Genomic DNA, 18,432 nt, shown 5'->3' on the forward strand with positions numbered 1-18,432 from the left:
TAAAATTACCTCCTCACACCCCAAAACCCATTACCACCCTTAATCCTGAAATCATCCCCCTAGAACCCCAAACCCCATACCCACGCTGATCCCTAAAATTACACCCCTGCCCCCCAAAACCCATACCCACCCTGAACCTTAAAATTACCTCTGGCACCTCAAAATTCATACCCGCGCTGATCCCTAAAATTACACCCTTGCCCCCCAAAATCCATTACCACCCTAAACCCTAAAATTACCCCCTGGCACCCCAAATCCCATACCCACCCTGAACCCTAAATTTACCCCTGGAACCCCAAAACCCATGCCCTCCCTGAACCCTAAAATTACCCCTGGCACCCTAAAAGCCATACCCACTCAGAACGCTAAAATTACCCCCTGGCACCCCAATCCCTAACCCACCCTGAACCCTAAAATTACTTCTTGGCACCCTAAAACCCAGACCCACCCTGAACCCTAAAATTACCCCTGGCACCCTAAAAGCCATACCCACTCAGAACGCTAAAATTACCCCCTGGCACCCCAACCCCTAACCCACCCTGAACCCTAAAATTACCCACTAACACCCCAAAAAATGAATTCCCTACAAGTGCACAGACAGCAGGGGGAAAGGGCCGGCCAGTACAGGTGAAGCTTTTCCTTTGTAAATGAATTCCTGCTGCCCTCATTGCCCAGGGTTTGCTGTCTGTGCACTTGTATGTAATACACATCCATACAAGTGCACAGACAGCAACCCCTGGGCTATGACTCCAGTGGAAATTCCTTTACAAAGGAAAAGCATCATCTGCACTGGCCGGCCCTTTCCCCCTGCTGTGCACTTCACACCCCATGCTGAATACATTAAGTGCTTAGGAGAAATCCCTGCCTTTAGGCAAGGATATCACCTCAGCGCCAGTAAAGGAAAACAAGAGGTGGGGGCAGGGGGGTTCACTGAAACTGTTTAGAGGCTGTCTGTCTGTCTGTCTCGGCTGCTGGGCCTCTCAGAATGCATCATAAAAATGACATTCTCGGCTCCGATGCGCAGCCTTCTTTCATCATTTCAGTGCGTGTCAAATGAGCCCGGGCTGAAGAAGACGACGGGGGGGGCTGAAGCCCGGTGAGCCCAATGGGTGTTGCGCGCCTGCTGTTGATTCCCTTCATTAGCTCTTGTTTTGTTGTGGCATTGGCACTCTGGGCGGAGGGCAGGCCACGGAAGGAGCGGACTTGCATTGTATTTGCCAGCCACAGGGCTTCATGGCCAGCTCTTCTCAATGCAAGCTCAACAGCTTCCGTTTCTGTCACCCTGGACCGGGGGGGAGTGGGGGGGCCTTGAAGGAATGTCCTGGCCACAGTGTCTGACTGAGAAGATGGTGTTAGTTGAAAGGCCGCGGCGCGCTCACAGCAGGAGGTGTTTCGTCCACGTCAAGTAAGTGGGCGTCACAGTGCCCCCCTGAAGTGTGTATAATTAATCTGTCCCTGCTACATTTATTGGGCAATTGTACCAGGTTTTAAATTAGCAGTTGTAGCAATGTCAATATTGAACAGAAGTTCACACACAGTACTTGGCAGGAGCCTGCCAGCAGCGTCCCTTAGCAGAGCAGCATTGGAAAGCTCTCTGTAACATCGAGCCTGCCCTGTTGTGGTGTGATCTCTGCATCCGAGGCAGGGGGGAAAGCGGTGAACCGCGGTATAATTATTTATGGGAGAGTCGAAGTGAGTATTGGTCTGCAAGTCTGATGAGTCACTGACTGTATTTCAGCTGCCTGCGATGACTCCGAGCCGCGGGTCCCACATACAGCCGTACTAAACTCTTTTTGGGCCGGTTGAGCATTGTGACTGACAGTGTCAGGCTGGCAGCAACGTCACTAAGTTATCAGCAAAGCCTAGTGTAGCTCTGTGTCACTAAAATTATGAAAATGTCACACATAGCAATCAGAAACCTTGGCAGCTATGCCAATAAAAGAAAATTGTTAAAATGGGGCTCTATTAGGGGGCCGGTATGTGACACACTCCAGCATGAAAACTACAATTACGTCCTAATCGCGCGATTCCCTGTTCACTTAAAAGAAGGGATCCATATTAAAATAAAAGCATGAACATCTTCATGTGATCTTTGTATTAACATGCGAGCACGAAAGATGGTAGTGGCAAATACTTACCAGGTGAGTGTTGACTGTCTTTTTGTTACGTGTGTGCTGAATGCCACAGGGTGCTTTAGTTTATCACATTGGTGGAGGGAAAGGGTCCACCGTCGCGCCATTCCACGACTGATGGCCTACTTAGCATGAGGTTAACAGGCTGGAGGACAGAACTGGTAATTCACTCGATTTTCAAGGGCTAACAGCTGTCGGTCTGACCCCTATCACGCCCCCCTCCAGCCTGTTAACCTCATGCTAAGTAGGCCATCAATCGTGGAATGGGCCCTTTCCTTTCCCTCCACCACCGTGATAAACTAAGGCACCCTCTGGCATTCAGCACACACAGTAATTTAAAAATAAACAACAGCCCCCACCTCCCCCTCACCCACATGATGACTGTGAGCCCCCATATAAAGGGAAAAAGTTATGAGGGTGAGGCCGTAGGTGTTGGCACACCCACACACATAGGCTTGATTCCGACGAGGATTGGCTCAGGTGAACGGCTGTCCTTGAAAGACCCTGTGCCAATTTGTCCACACGAGGGCGCCAAAAGACTGATTGGAAGGGATTCAAATGAATTCAGGCAGCGGCAGCGCGGCAACATTTGCCAGTGTTTTGCCGTTTCTAAATATAAATACAGACAAAGGAAATATAGATTTCCGTCTGTATTTATATGTAAACATCCGTAAATACGGAAAACCGGGAGCCCTATACATAACTTAAGCATGAAGTGGTAGCACACGGTCATTTCAATCAGCAGATTTTACATTGAAATGGCCACAAAATTTCCTACCGACCTGGTTTTACTGACAAAATTATATAGTGTACAAACAATAATGTTTGGGAAAAAATAATCTGCAAATATGTGTAATTTGCACATCACCAAATAAAGTGATCTGAATTGCTTTGCTCCTATTTAAATCTTTGTTTGCATCACACTTCTTACTTATCAAAAAAAACGGGCATTCATATTTCCTGATATATTTAGAAATATTTGTACTGTCCACTTACAGGCTTACTTTAAATATTATGTGTTAGAATAAAACTGACATTTTCAGACAGCTCACTTGACAAAACTCCCAACTGTAGTGAGAGAGAGAAGAATAAACTCCATTTTCCAAGCAGCAATTAGTAAAAAGACAAACTGACATTTGACCTCTTTCCTTGAACAGACATCAAATGTGTAAAGATAAAAACAAGATTTAATGGCATCTTTATTGCTCATTCACTCTCTGAATGAATAGAACACCTATTCCTTTAAAGTTCACTCGCCAGAAAAGACTAGTAGGTTCTAAAAATAGCTCGACCTGATAAAATCTGACTCGACATTGCGAGTGGGCGAGTAGATTTTTCGAGGCTTTAAAGGGCCCGCTGTCTCTTTCTCCTGATTAAACCATATCTCCCAAGACGATGATTGAGATCTTCAGGGACTGTCCAAACAGTGATTCCTAACATTCGCAGAACACGTCTAGGTGGCAGCTCTTTTAGTTTCCTGGCTGCCAAACTCTGGAATTTGCTACCTCTAAATTTCAGACTTGAACCCTCCAAACTTCTTTTCGGGAAACATCCCAAAACTTTTTTCCAGAAAATCCTTAGGTCATTTGTCTGCTTCTAGCTGGCTCTCTCACCAGGCTTTCAGTTGAAATCTAGTGCGGGGTGACTCCGAACTGGAGTAACCAGCCGCTTTACAAATTTCTAATATAACGGAGCTTGTGTTAGGTCTTTCTCTAGTCACCAACCCAACAGCAGCAGGCAGGTCTATAACTGAAAGGCACACCTTGCAGCCGCTGGAGCCTGTCAAAATAGGCCAACGGGTTCCTTCTCTATTGGCACAGACTTGGTAACAAGACAACTGATGGGACTAACCCATTTGTTTCATAAAATGAAGCACCCCATGGCCTCCTGGGACTTAAATCTGGTCCAAGTCAGGTTCATGTACTAATTTCTTGAGCCACTGGCTTCATGTGACTTTAAGCATCTTACATGAAGACTTCTTTCTTGGTAACTGTCTCGTAAGCCAGGCATATAACCGAGCTGTAGTGAATTTGCACTGCAGATATGAGTCTGCTAGAATGAGCGATCCTAAGAACTCATCCTACTTCTGTACCAAATGTGCTCCTTGAATTCCGTCGCAACAGAGAGATCGTTCTCCTGGCATTTATCCATTCTATTCAAGCTTCCTAAAGTAGGGAGATGTTACACAACCTGGATGTCAGGCATGCCGTACTTTTTTATTTTGCAAGAACGAGGATATGATATTCTACTGACCACCTTTTGATAACTTTTGAGGTAAGGATACCAGCCTCAAGGCTAATGAGGATATTAGCACTAGGTAGCAAGAGTGTTCTGTGCCCTATATCACCAACTGCTACAACCTGCATAAAATCCAGCTTCCATCTGGTGCCTCACTAAATGAGAGCTAGGACAGAAGTGAGCGAGAAAAAAAGAGAGAAACAGACACAGGGCTAGGCAAGTACAGCGACTAGTATCATGAAGGAGAGTAGGTCGGGAAGGCCAAAGGAGAAGAGGTGTTTTTTAAATAAGGTGCTTTCTCAATGTCTGGCTCCACCTGATCCCACAGTTTCAGCAAACTTTCTCCACACAAGCCAGTACATTGAAGTATAGTTGCATGGAATGCCACGGTCCTCACTTAGGTGTGCTTTTTGGGATGCTAAGACCTTAGAAAGTATTATTATGCCTTGTACTTTAATCGATACCTAGGCCAAGGTTTACCTTGGCATTTGGTGCCTGCTCATACATCGCTAAAATTAAAAGATACATAGAAAGAACAATAAATATAAGCCTGAAATCAGTGCTATATTAAGGCTTTCCAGCCGGACAGAGTGATTTTAATAATGTTTCAGATCACAAAAGCAAAGTGTCCCACTTTATTATTGCTTTTGTGATCTGAAACATTACTAAAATCACTGTCCAGCTGGACAGCCTTAATATAGCACGGATTCCAGGTTTATATTTATTGTTCTTTCAAAGTATCTTCCCTGTCAGAGACATTTGTAATTGTAACGAACTACTACCCAAGGTCCCTGACCATTACAATTGGGTTCCCTTGTTTCTTTGAACACAAACATCGCTAAAAGCGTCATGCTCTTTGATAACCCTGTTCCAGCATGAATCCAGAGAGGATGGTGTGCATAAATGGTTAGTATTGTACTTTATAAAATACCTTCGTGCTAGCCTCTCAGAGTGATTCATGTAGTGTGTTCTGGTGCGCATCACAAAAGGTATGTAAGAAATAGTCTCTCAATGCAGGTCTCCCTACCTTCAGTTGAGTTTTGGATCCTCCCTTCTTCCGCTGAATGCTGAGGATCCCTGGACAATCCCTCCTCCCCGTCTTTAAATTTGATAGAGTCGTGAAGATCTCTTTTAGGGGGTTTCTCCTGCACGTCATTCTTCCAATGGTTCTTGGACTCTTGACAGTATTCAATTGGTATCTCCTCGTCTTCAACTTTAACAATATGAATTTCATCCTTGTAATCATCTGCAGATAGATCCTCCACTTCAGGCAGCGTCATCAGTTTATTCGATAACCGGCAGTCCTTGGCCTCCAGCGCGGCTTCATCCTTCACCCCGTCATTAGAGCTCCAGCTATTACTGGAAGAGGGGTCGTCTGACTCTTCAATCTTTACCAGGTGGATAGAGTCCTGACGCTCCATAGAAGGCTTGTCCACCACGTCCCTCTTCACCCAGTCCCCTGAGTGCTGGTGGTACCTGTCAGATTGCTCCTTCTCCTCTTCAACCTTTGGTAGGTCGATGGACTCCTGGCTGTCACTGGGAGATGGACTCACAACCTAGACAGAACACAGGGATGTTCAGTTAGGAGAATGAATGAAATATCTCAATGATCTAACTGAAAGGAACACTGGTCCTACCACTCACACACGTCACAGGCAGGGGTTATGCTGCTGCTAGCACCTCACAGATATGCGTGCTCCACTTGCAAGGACTTGAAAGTCCCAGCACACAGAGCGCCACTGGGTAAAGGACAAGGGCTGCTGCGGTTGAAGAGGTCACAGGTCATGGGGTTGCTTTGCATCCAAGGTTTTCGGGATGGGAATGGAATCTGGATTTGTGAAATTCATAATTGGGTGTTTTGTGGTATCTGGACAGAGAAGGATAGGAAGTGTGTTGGTAGTGTGGGGAGTGGTGGTTGTAGTTCAGGTAAAGAACATGTGTGATGTAGAATGGTTCTGGGGAGGCACCGAGATTTGTTTTCTGTGTAAGTGGGGTGTGATGTTTTGGGATATTTGTAGTGTGTGAGGGCTGAAGGAAGAAACCGTCAGTGAACAGATATAGAGCTAACCATCTGTGCAGGTGTTTGTGGATGTTTCTAGGGGTGGACGAGAAACTGAAAGCTTGAGCCAATTTCGAGCCAGATGTCTGGCTCTGATCAGCTCAAAGTCCTCTTGCAACCTTGGCACCAAAGCGAGCCGAGCTTTCATGGAAGCGATATGACATACTGGTCAGAGCCGACACCCGTGCAACACAGATGGACAGGACGCAATGCTAGCCTCGGCTCAATATCCAATGAATCACAGCAGATCTCCATGCGCTGATATACAACATGCGCTGTGTCTGTTGAGAAGCGAGCTTATGTCCTGGGACAAGGATCATGCCATGTCAAACTGACAAAAATAAAATGAGGCTTTTGCAACAGTGTGTTCAAGTTTATTGTTTGATTAATTAAAATCATTACAATACCCCCCTACATAAAATAAATGAACTTCATCTAGACAAACAGCTGAGAGTGACGTTATGCAAGCAATTATAATTGCATGTGTACTCTGATTCCCATACATTTCAAGTGTGTTAACTTGTATTATTATAAAAATCATTCTAAAACTAATTATCAATCAAGTTACAGCAGAAAAGATTAAAAAGTGTGTACCATCAAATAAAAATATGGGGATTTTGCATGTCTCCTCCTCTCCAACCTCATCCTCTAAGTATGAAGGGGGAAATGTTAGGTGTGCAGACCCCGCCAGGGAGATCTTGAGTCATTGTAAATGTGTCACATATATGTATATGTTTTCTTACAGCGTCTGTGCCTGCTGTGCTTGCGACAGTGAGCCTGATGCCTGCGTCGCTTGGAATCTATGGCCTGATCCTATTGTCTGACACCTTCGGGGAAAGTCCGCGCCTTGTAAGAATGCATTAAATAAATACATATAATGTCTGTGCTGCGGGTGTTGCAGTCTCGGGGGGGCCTTCCATCTCCAACCGCAGCCGAGCCCCCCACCCCCGCACGGACAGACCACGGACACTCACCGCCACGGGCGCCGGGCCGGGCATTTCTCCGCCCTCCGGCCGTGTCTCCCCCCTCATGGGTCGGGGGCCTCGGATGGACCCGCGCCCTCTGCCCGGCTCGGAGGAGCAGGGAGCCCCAAGGACGCGGCCATGGCCCCTCTGCACAGAACCGGAAGGGTAGGCACTGTGCTGGTGCGCATGCTCAGAGCAGAGACACTACACAAATGCGCATGCTCAGAGCAGTGACACCAATCCAAAAGCGCATGCCCAGGGCAGAGACACTACTGCGGAGCGCATGCCCAGAGCAGGCGTTCCAACCCGAAGCGCATGCCCAGAGCAAAAATACTAATCTGATGCGCATGCCCATAACAGGTTTAGTAAGATTATTTCTCTAAGGCGCATAACCAAAGACTTTGGCATTGTATTACGCATGCCCAGAACAGAGATGCCTCTAACTGCGCATGCGCACAATAGGACTATAAAAAGACTATTAAAACAGTAGTTGTAAGAATATGATTATTCCGCGCGTGCTCACTGTCATACATATGAAAGGCGCGCGCACAGACAAGGTCCCATTCTGCACGTTTAGGCCAAAGCTTCTGAACAAGATCCCAGGGCCAGAATCCCACGCAGCTTCCCATAGACCCGAGGCTGCGTCAGGACCGGAGGCTCCGATTATGCTTTCTCATTTCTTGACTACTTTTTTCATCAACCAATCAAAATAAAGTAAAAAAGAACTACATTTCCCATGATCCCCAGCTGTATCACGTGTCCAACCATAGAGCCGCCGCCGTATATAAGTCCTTTATGACGTCACAGTGTCCTCTGTCTTTGCTGCTTCGCAGCCAGTGAAGTCATCATTCTTATATCGCTCTAGTTTTGACTAAAGTGTATTTTGGGCACTTGTTTCGGTGCAATGTTGTGATGCTTGCTAGAGGCGCTGTCAGTGCTCGACTCTTATGCTGGTTGCTCACATTGTGGGGATAGCGCCGACAGAGCCAGGCGCCAGTTTCTTTTTTCTGTGGATAGCGAGGCGCTGCCGCACGCTGCAAGTTTAAACCTTTGTTCTCACTCAAGCGGCACATCTCGTTGGGCCCCCTGAGAGCACTTGGCCTCTTGACCGGGCACCCAGCGCCCACGTCTTTTCTCTGTGTGGAGCGGGAGATTGAGAGCGAAGATGCACATCTGTGACGCGCAGGCCTCTTTTTAGTTTACCTCAGTGTGTGGCACCGCGCATGCTCGGCAGCCATTTTGGGTCGTTTCCCAGTGCCCGGGAAACTTCGAATAACGCGGACAGCCGCGTATAACTTCTCCGGTTATTGGTGACCCTGGAAGGCAGCTCCCTTCTGACACCCGGCAGTTTCTCTTGCTTAGGGTTGATCAATAGCGCAAAGGCTCTGCCTAGAGTATTTGACACGCCCTCTCTCCACCGCATATTAATTTTATGTCAAAGGCCAGGAGGCCAATATTATGCATAATAATCCTTTATTTCTCCTCACACAGCAGCAACAAGAACTTAGAATTAGAACATTAAAACAATCCAGAACACTGTACATGCATATTGTCCAAACACCAGCAGCCATCTTTCTCTTTTGTTGCTGCTCACACTAGAGATAAGTACTCCTTTAGGATTGTTAAGTTTAAATTTAATATGTATTAAGGAAATCATTTTAGAGGTTTGATGATGTTTTTGATATCTGGATGTTATTTAAATGGAACCTATTGTGGTTAAATAAGATGTAAATTTTCAGTTTAATTATATGATAACATAATTTTGGAATGTATAACTGTCTGGTTTGAGTTTATTTAAAAAATAAATAAATCAATCACAAAAATAGGTAGGCAGGAGCGATAGGGATTACAATTGTTTTAATTATATATTTAAAATAAAGTAGTCCTACCGTTGGCAGCGCAAGCGATTTTTGAATAGAGGCGCAAGGCATGCGAGACAGGTTTCTATGACACGTAAAGTTCTTTGATGTCTGTGCTTGGCTTGTCTGGGGTTGGTGTTACTTCCCCTGTATTGCTCCTGTATTGGGTTTTTTACTCAAACCCTTTTTGGCTTGTGGCCTCGGTCTTTCCAGCAGTTCCATGATATTGCTGATACAAGGGAAATGGAAGATTACTTTGAGAAAGAGTTTTATTACGAGGAACCCACTGGGTCCCTGGAGCAGGAACTGGTCAATGCTTTGGATATGGGAGTACCAAACTTGGTTAATAGGGCATTGGTTCAGGCGATTGAACCCCTTATACGCCACCTATGTGGTTATGCAGCGCAGCAGGGATGGTTAACCGCCTGTAATGATGTGAAGTCCACACGTAGAGTAGTATTTAGGTGATGCTTTATTCCAAGATGTAAAGACAGACCCCACCAGGAGCATCCAACATGATGCTCAGCCCAGCCAACTGTAATCTGTCAGGCAGATCACCAACATTCTCAAAGGTGCATCACAGGAACATTCCAATAGAGATAGAGAAGGATAACATAGGGAATATCAAGATACTACATTATCCTCTCTCCTTAAACAGAAAACAAAAAGCTAAAAACAGCAGCGGAGAAAAGGAAGTGAAGAAAGTGAATTGAACAAAAGTGGAAAAAGAAGAACAGAAAAGAGGAAATACCTTAAAAAGAGAACAATATAGAAGAATGGAAAAAACTGTATTAACCATCCACCCTTCTTACTCCATATAGACCATCCTCTCTTCTTACAGAACTTAAAGAAAAGGACTTAAGGAAGTCAATAGAAAAGAAAAGAACAAAAGGAAAAGTAGAGGTGAAACCGCACGAAAACACTATTACTGCTAAGCAAAATACAATAATGTAATGAAAGAGATAATAGTGTAAGAAGAGTTGCAATAAAAATACATAGGATCTGAAAACATGTAAATCTGAACATATTTAGCACAGCAAAGAAAAACACAAATGTACATAAATAGTAGGCATAAGCTAAATATGATATAAAACTTTCAAAATCTAAATGTGAAAGAAAAATATACTATTGCGAAGGGACTTAAACCCAAGCATGGCTCTTCTGAAGGAGACTAAAAATATACACACCTAAAAGGGCATAAAAACCCTGTGTACAACTGACGTAGTGTCAGGTGGGACTAAGACCCACAAAATGGGACATGAACCCCATATCAAAAATATAAATTAAATAGATGGGACTAAAACCCTCTATAAACAAATAGGACTGTAACCTATCGCAAATACACAGAACTAGCGCAAGTGAGACTAAAACCCACTGCAAAAATATTTAATTCAAGCAGATGGGACTGAAAACCCTCTACAAGCAAATGGGACTATGACCCATTGCGAAAACCTTTAACTTAGATAAATGGGACTAAGATCCTCTGTAAGCAAATGGGACTGTTACCCATGCTAATCCATTGTGCTATGCACGCGTGGGTTCGAATCCCATCCTCGTCGCCATGAATGTAATGATGTGAAGTCCACACGTAGAGTAGTATTTAGGTGATGCTTTATTCCAAGATGTAAAGGCAGACCCCACCAGGAGCATCCAACATGATGCTCAGCCCAGCCAACTGTAATCTGTCAGGCAGATCACCAACATTCTCAAAGGTGCATCACAGGAACATTCCAATAGAGATAGAGAAGGATAACATAGGGAATATCAAGATACTACACCGCCCCACCCCCCCATTGCGACCCAAACCCAAGGGGCCTCGCCCTGCGGACTTCACCAGGTTAGCCTCAAGCATGTCCACGGAGCATGATTACAGCCCTCCAGCAGAGGCTGCCCGTTCTGAGTCGTTTCAAGAGGACGATGTGTAAATGTAAAATGTAAATGTAAATGTGGGGATACTTGTATAGCGCACAAATCACCCCTAGGGGTCTCTCGGCGCTTGTACGAATACCGCTGTGGAACCCATCCTGGCTTTCCCTGTGAGGTGTCCACTCCTGGGCACCCCCAAGGTGGAGGCCAGGCATCCTTAGCGTTGTGGGGGCCGTTGTGGAGATTAAGCAAGCTATTGCCCAGAATTGCAGAGTGGGACTCCATGATTGGAATAGGCACCGAGGCGAGAATTATCAGGTCCATGGAATTTAGAGCCCAAGACCCGCCGAGGCGGGGAATTGAACCCTGGTCCCGGGCTAGACCTCTGCATCAGGGTCTGCCGCTCTAACCATTGAGCCACACTTCTCCACTTCCCCCCAATGCTCAGACCAAGAGGAGGTATCCAGGCCCAGCAAACGCTTGCGGGAGGAACGTCATCTGGACACTTCCACGCAACCTAAACTGCTCACCTTCGAACCATCTGAAATCATCCACCCTAAATCTACAGCATGGCTGTCCCCCCAGGAAGTGGCTGACTATGTACAGGACCACTTGCACCAGGCCTTTTATAAAGAGGTTTGCGCTAGGCTACTATCGGAATGCCCCAGACCGGTACTCCAGGGCAAAGTAGCTGACACCCAGGAGGTAGACCCCAATACGGTAACCTATCTCAAAATGTACTCAAAGGACCCAAAGAAGGGGATAGATAGAGCCTGGCACTCATGCCAGGACAAGCTCCTTGACATGTTTGGCCCTCTGACTAAAATTCTGGAGCTGGGTTATCGGGCAAAATAATCCGCTATGGCTATTGACCCGGACGAGCTTATGGGATGGGCGCAACAGGCCATATGCCAGTTAGAGAACGCCAACTGCGCCATGTCCAGTGAAAGGAGGCGCTCTATCCATTTGAAATTGGACCCGAAGCTCGCTGAATTATCCACTTTGGAAGCCGGCCCTCTTGCTCAAGGCTTCCTCTTCGGTCAACCTTTCCTGAAAGAATTAACAAAATTAGTCGCTACCTTTAGCGGTTTAGAGAAGGCACAGGGGTCACTAAGGAGAGCCTTTGGACCGGTTTTTGACTGGGCCGGACGATTCAGGGGTTGTTCTTTTGGCCGAGGATTTCAGCAAGGACCCCAAAGAGGTTATCATCAACAGTATTAGCATGGGGGTTACCAAGACTCAGCCAACCCCACCTTCAATCCTACCCGTCGTTCCAATAAAAACTGTTTCAGAAGGGGTAGATACAGAGGAAATCAAGGAAGCATCCAAGATTCTGGGACCACAGGTGACAATAATTCCATGTTCAGAGGTGGTCTTGGGGGGCTGGATCCAGTCCTTCTTACATGTGTGGCAGACAATCTTGCAGGGAGCGGGAATACTAGAGACAGTACAAGGGTACAGGTTAGAAATGTACAGTTCCCCCAGGCAAGTGTCCCCTCCAGCCAGGATGTCTTTTTACCTTCAAGAACAGAGTTTTATATCCGAAATTCAAACGCTCTTACAAAAAAGGGCAATTGTAATCACGGGACCCCATCCTCTGGGTTTCCTCAGCAGCGTCTTCTTGGTGGAGAAGAAAGGAGGAGGATCACGGCTAGTCTTGAACTTGAAGGATTTCAATGGGTGGATCGTTTACCGTCACGTCAAGATGGAAGGCCTACATCTACTCCGCGATCTCCTCCAGGAAAGGGACTGAATGGTACGTCTGGATCTGAAAGACGCATACCTATCCATTCCCATTTTTGCACAACATCAGCGTTTTCTTCAATGCCAGTGGCAGGAAATTTTCTACGGATACAAGGTTTTTCCCTTCGATCTTTCCTCGGTGCCATGGTGTTTCATGAAACTCATGCGCCCAGTGGTAGAGTCTTTGAGGGCTCGGGGAGTGCATCTGATCATCTATCTCGACGATATCATCGTCATGGCGCAGTGCCCCCGACTGGTGGTTACTCATCTCGAGTCGGCAATTTCACTCCTCCAGAGCTTAGGTTTCGTTGTGAACCCTAAAAAAATCGTGCCTGGTTCCAACTCAATCGATAGAATTCCTGGCGTTCCAGATCAACTCTCTCTCGTGCCAGCTTGCGCTACCATCGCAGGAAGTCAGAAACATCAAGAGAGAATTGAGATTGATTCTGAGCAGGCAGACTGTATCCTTGCGGTCAATAGCCCGAGTAGTGGGGCTCCTGGCTTCCTCAATCCAAGCGATATTCTCAGGGCTGCTGCATTATTGCGCTCTCCAGAGACTGAAAATTCAGCATCTCCGGAAAGGCCTCAGTGCAGATTCTCCTCTAGAGGATGCGAGGTCGGAGAAGACGTGGTGGTTGGACAACATGGAAGCCTGGAATGGCAGGGCCATCTTTGGATCCAGCCCGGAGGCAGTGACCGAATCGGATGCCAGCCGCTGGGGCTGGGAAGCCAGGTGCGGACCGATCCCCACAGGGTGCCAGTGGTCGCAGGATAAACTGACCATGCACATAAATTGTCTGGAGCTCCTTGCGGGCTCATTTGCGATTCGCCACCCATAGCATGTGAGGTCGCACTGCTGCATTCTGCTTCGCATCGACAACATCTCAGCAGTTCAGTATATGAACAAGCTGGGGGGGACAAAGTCCTGGGTGCTAGCGGAGAACGCCAAAGAGTTCAGGCATTTTTGACTGCAGCATCGGATTTCAGTGGTGGCAGAGTACCTTCCAGGCTGCAACACCTCTGTGGCAGATTGGCAGTCCAGGCACCTTCGAGACTTTAGCGACTGGAGGCTTCACCCACGAGTATTCCATTCGCTGAATCGCCTCTGTGTGCCCCTGCCAGATAGACTTATTTGCCTCTCGTGTCAACCACCAACTCCCCTCATTTTTCAGCTGAGGTCCAGATCCGGAAGGCTTGGCCACAGATGCCTTTCTCCAAGACTGGAGCTCCAATCTGGGCTATGCGTTTCCCCCATTCTTGATGATCCTCAGGGTTCTGGCTCAGGTACGGCATGAAAAAGCAGAATTAGTATTGATAACACGCAGGCATGGTTCTCAATACTTCTGGAACTGTCATATGCATCCCCAGTTCTTCTTCCATTTCAGCGAAATCTCCTTCTCCACCCCGGGGGTCTTCCACATCCAGTGATATTGTCGGGCCAACTACCCCTAAAGGTGTGGCGAGTTTCTGTGACAGATGGGTTACCCCAAGACTTTCGAAGGAGGCTAACAACTTCATTAGTGAGGCCCGGTCGACCAACACACACAGGCGTTATGCCTCCTGTTGGAATCGGTGATGTGGCTGCTGCCATGAATGGGACGTTAATCCCGCTAGGGCATCTTGCACTTCGATAATTAATTTTCTGTCTTCCCTTGCATCTTAGGGTATGGCGTATACGACGGTCAACAATTTCAGATCAGCCACTTCGGCAGGCAATGCACCGGTGGATGGTAAACTGGTGGGCGAACACCCCATGGTTTGTAAGCTTCTGAGGGGTATCCGTATGGTCCTTCCCCCATGCCCCAAATATTCAGCACTTTGGGACATATCCATCATGCTAAGATTTCTGGAAGGTTGGCCTGCTAACAATATCTCTCAAGGAAGCAGTTATCCGCCAAACTAACCATGTTACTTTGCCTGGTATTGTGTAAAAGGTTTTCAGATGTTCGCGCCTTAGATTTGGCAGGGCGCAGGTTTTCCTCAGAAGGGGTTACATTCTCTATTTCTAGACGCACTAAATACAACACATTTTCGGTGTCGTACCCATCCTTTCCAGAGAATCCCAAGCTATGTGTGGTGCAATGTCTTAAGGTTTACTAGGTAAGTACAGCTGAATTTCGTACAAACATGAATGGACAATTGTTGGTAGCATTACCAAAGCCTTTTTGCCCAGTGACCCCAGCCACCTTGGTGAGATGGGTGCGTTGGATCATGAGTGAAGCAGGCATTGATGTTTCCATGTTTGGGGGCCATTCGGCTCAGGTGCCATGGCTTCTAAGTCCTTTGCTTTGGGCACTACCCAAGCTGATATCATGAAATCAGCGGGATGGTCATCAGATTCTACATACAAGACTTTCTATTGTAAACCTATTGTTGATGTAGCTTCCGTGGTGGTGGCTAAGCTTTGAACAAGCATGGTCGTAGCCTCCGGTTTTGACATTGAATAAAAAATTTGCAAACATTTGTGACAAGAATTTTCAATACTATTAAGGACACGGAGGCAAGGATTATCCCACCCACATTTAAGAGATGGCATATTGTATTGATGAAATGAATCTATTACTGATTGTTGTTTTATTCCCCTGCTGTTTTGCTTGGATGTTAATGTAATTGGTTTATGACATGGGCGGTGAGACCAGTGTTACGGTATCTTTCTCTCTCCCGCAGGTTCGAAGAGCAAATGAGATCCTCATCAAGTGGACTTTCTACATTCTACATGGAGTAATTTGCTGAAGTTTGACCGTCGACAGGGACTGGTCATTTTGTTTCTTGCAGGCCTTCTTGCTATGCCTTTGGAACTCCTATTTGATCCCTGTTGGGTTTTGTATTATGGTTCCGAGTGAAGGATGAGCTGTCGGGAAAAGTTCTTATAAGGATTTTCTTCTTGTTAGAGGATTTTTCCAATGGTCTTAGCTCTTTTCAGAGCAAAGAAAGAGGACACTGAGCTGTCATAAAGGGCTTATATAGGGCAGTGGCTCTATGGTTGGACACGTGATATTGTTGGGTATCATGGGAAATGTAGTGATGTTTTAACTTTTGTTTATTGGGTGCTGAAAAAAAGTAGCAAAGAAATGAGAAAGCATAATCCTCACCTCCGTGTCCTTAATAGAATTGAAAATTCTTGTCACAAATGTTTTCAAAATTTTTAATTATGCTTATCTTTTTTTACTGAAGCAAATACAGCAGCCAATACAACTTTAAACTACATAACCAAGAAGGCATAGCCCCCCTTCTCTCCACCAATCACCTTTCACCCATCTGGGTATATACCATTGTCACACAAAAATCCGTTCTCTTTCCTGGCTGCTGCAGCAGGGAGTTAAGAGTGCCTTTATTTCTTTAATATAAAGTGATTGCTCATTTGTATATTTACTGGTGTTAGTTGCAGGCGCTGCGCCTAGGAATGCTCGATCCAATTACCCCATAATTGCTAGTGGAGCGGTACGGATGCGCCTCACGTGGCTAAACGAGGAAGTCCCATTTAAATTCTGACATACTCGCACATGCACGAGCACCCGCTCTGAGATAATTACACTCCGATCGGCTCCTCACGCTGTCCTACACAATCAGCTTGTTCCTTGTTCCCTAGAATGCCAGATGAGGCGCAAACGGTAAAGGGCAATGCCCTATGAGAGTTTGGGGTGGCTCCCTCCACATTTAAACATTTGGGCAGGCTGGTGCCTTACTTGACTTTATATACTCATAGATCTAAGCTAACTGACTTGATAAGGGGTTTTCGATCAAGAAAGAGTTAGGAAAAGCGCTTGCCTCTTTGGCTATATCCTTGGGAATTCTGGTTTGCCTGGTGGGTCTTTTGGCCTCTTCGATTCAGGCAATATTTACGCTCCCTCTGCATTATAGGGCTCTGCAGCAATTGAAGATATTGCATCTTTGCAAGGGCTTGAGTTATTGGGAGCAAATTGTACTAACCAGGGAAGCCAGGTCAGAAATATCCTGGTGGTTGGATCATATGGATACTTGGAATGACAAGGCCATTTTTGCATTGATACCAGAAGCAGTGATAGAATCGAATGCCAGTCGATGGAGCTGGGGAGCCCGTTGCAGGTCAGTGGAGAGGGGAGTGGGGGGGGGGGGGCAGATGATCCTCAGAGAAACTGCAACCATATATCAATTGCCTGGAATTCCTGGCAGGTTTGTTTGCTATTCGGACTCTATCCTCACAGAAAATAAGTTGTTGTATCCTTCTGCAAATGGACAATGTTTCAGCGGTACGGTACATCAGTTGTTTTGGGTGCACAAGGTCACGTCTACTCATAGAAAAAGTCAAGGACTTTTGGCATTATTCTCTTCAACACCAACTGTCAGTGACGGCGAAATACATTCCGGGCTGCTGCAATGTGGTGGCGGGTTGGAACTTCAGTTTTCTTCGGGATTCCAATGATGGGAGACTTCACCCCAAAAGTGTTTCAACAACTGAACTTGAAGTGGGGTCCTTGCACAATAGATCTTTTTGCATCTCGATTGAACACTCAACTACCCCTGTTTTACAGTTGACGACTGGATCTTCCGGCGCTCAATTCGGATGCATTTCTTCTATCCTGGATGATGGGCACATTTTATGCATTCCCCCCGTTCATCATGATTCAGAGAGTACTTGCGCAGGTTCGCCGTCAAAGGGCGGAGGTAGTCTTGATCACTCCTTATTGGAAGGCACAGTTATGGTTTCCAGTGGTGTTAACCCTGTGCGGTGCCCCCCAGGTTTGTGTTCTATTATTCTCGGAGCTTCTGCAGGATCCAATGGGATCTCACACCCGCTTGTGATTCAGACACATTGTCCCTCATGGCCTGGAGACTTTTTGGAGACGCTGGCAACTGCCAGGAGTTTTGCAAAACCCAATGTTTTTTCTGTCACAATCTTGGGCTCCCGCTACGCACATACATTACAAATCGGCTTGGCTTGGATTGTTTAATTGGTGTGGTGAACGAGAGGTGGATCCCCTCAGATCCGGTATTCATATGATTGTGAATTTTCTTTCAGATGTGGCTAGCCGGGGACTGGCGTATAGAACTGGTAATTATTTTTGTTCTGCGATTTCGGCGGGCTATCCACAGGTGAATGGGAAACCTGTCGGGGAGCATCCTTTTGTTTGTAATCTCTTAGATTAGGTTGGCTCGACTACCAATACCTAGATATTCCACTGTCTGGGATGTGGATATAGTACTTTGTTTCATCAGGAATTGGCCAGCGAATGAGGGGCTTTCATGCAAACAGTTATAAGCGAAACTTACTCTGTTGTTGTGTCTCATTTCCTGCAGATGGGTCTCGAATATACAGGCCTTGGACTTGTCCGGTAGAGTGTTTACTCTTTCTGGAGTGTCTTTTACAATTTCTCAGGAGGCTAAGGCTACTTCCAAATATGTGAGTTATCCTGCTTTCCCACATCACAATAAAATTGTGTGTAGTTCAATGTTTGAAAAGCTACGAGGATTGTACTCGTGAATTAAGAAGTGATTTGACAGGTCAATTTTTGATATCCTTGCAGAACCCTTTCCGCCCAGTCTCTCCAGCGGCTCTGGCCAGATCGGTTAAGTGGTTGCTGGGTGAAGCC

General features: G+C 46.2%; 1 protein-coding gene across 1 annotated transcript in view; it reads right to left on the reverse strand.

The window, feature by feature from the left end:
• The window catches only part of LOC144770933 (uncharacterized), a 34,548-nt gene extending 26,992 nt beyond the window's left edge, over positions 1 to 7,556 (reverse strand). The window contains exons 1-2 of the mRNA XM_078655765.1: positions 7,404 to 7,556; positions 5,398 to 5,926 (exon numbers count right to left, since the gene is read on the reverse strand). Of these exons, the coding sequence (XP_078511891.1) occupies positions 5,398 to 5,926; positions 7,404 to 7,460 (586 nt within the window). The 5' untranslated portion in view covers positions 7,461 to 7,556. The remainder of the gene's footprint in view (positions 1 to 5,397; positions 5,927 to 7,403) is intronic.
• Between the last annotated feature and the right edge of the window lie 10,876 nt (positions 7,557 to 18,432).

This window comes from Lissotriton helveticus, chromosome 7 (genome assembly GCF_964261635.1).
Source record: "Lissotriton helveticus chromosome 7, aLisHel1.1, whole genome shotgun sequence".
Classification (NCBI taxonomy): Eukaryota; Metazoa; Chordata; class Amphibia; order Caudata; family Salamandridae; genus Lissotriton; species Lissotriton helveticus.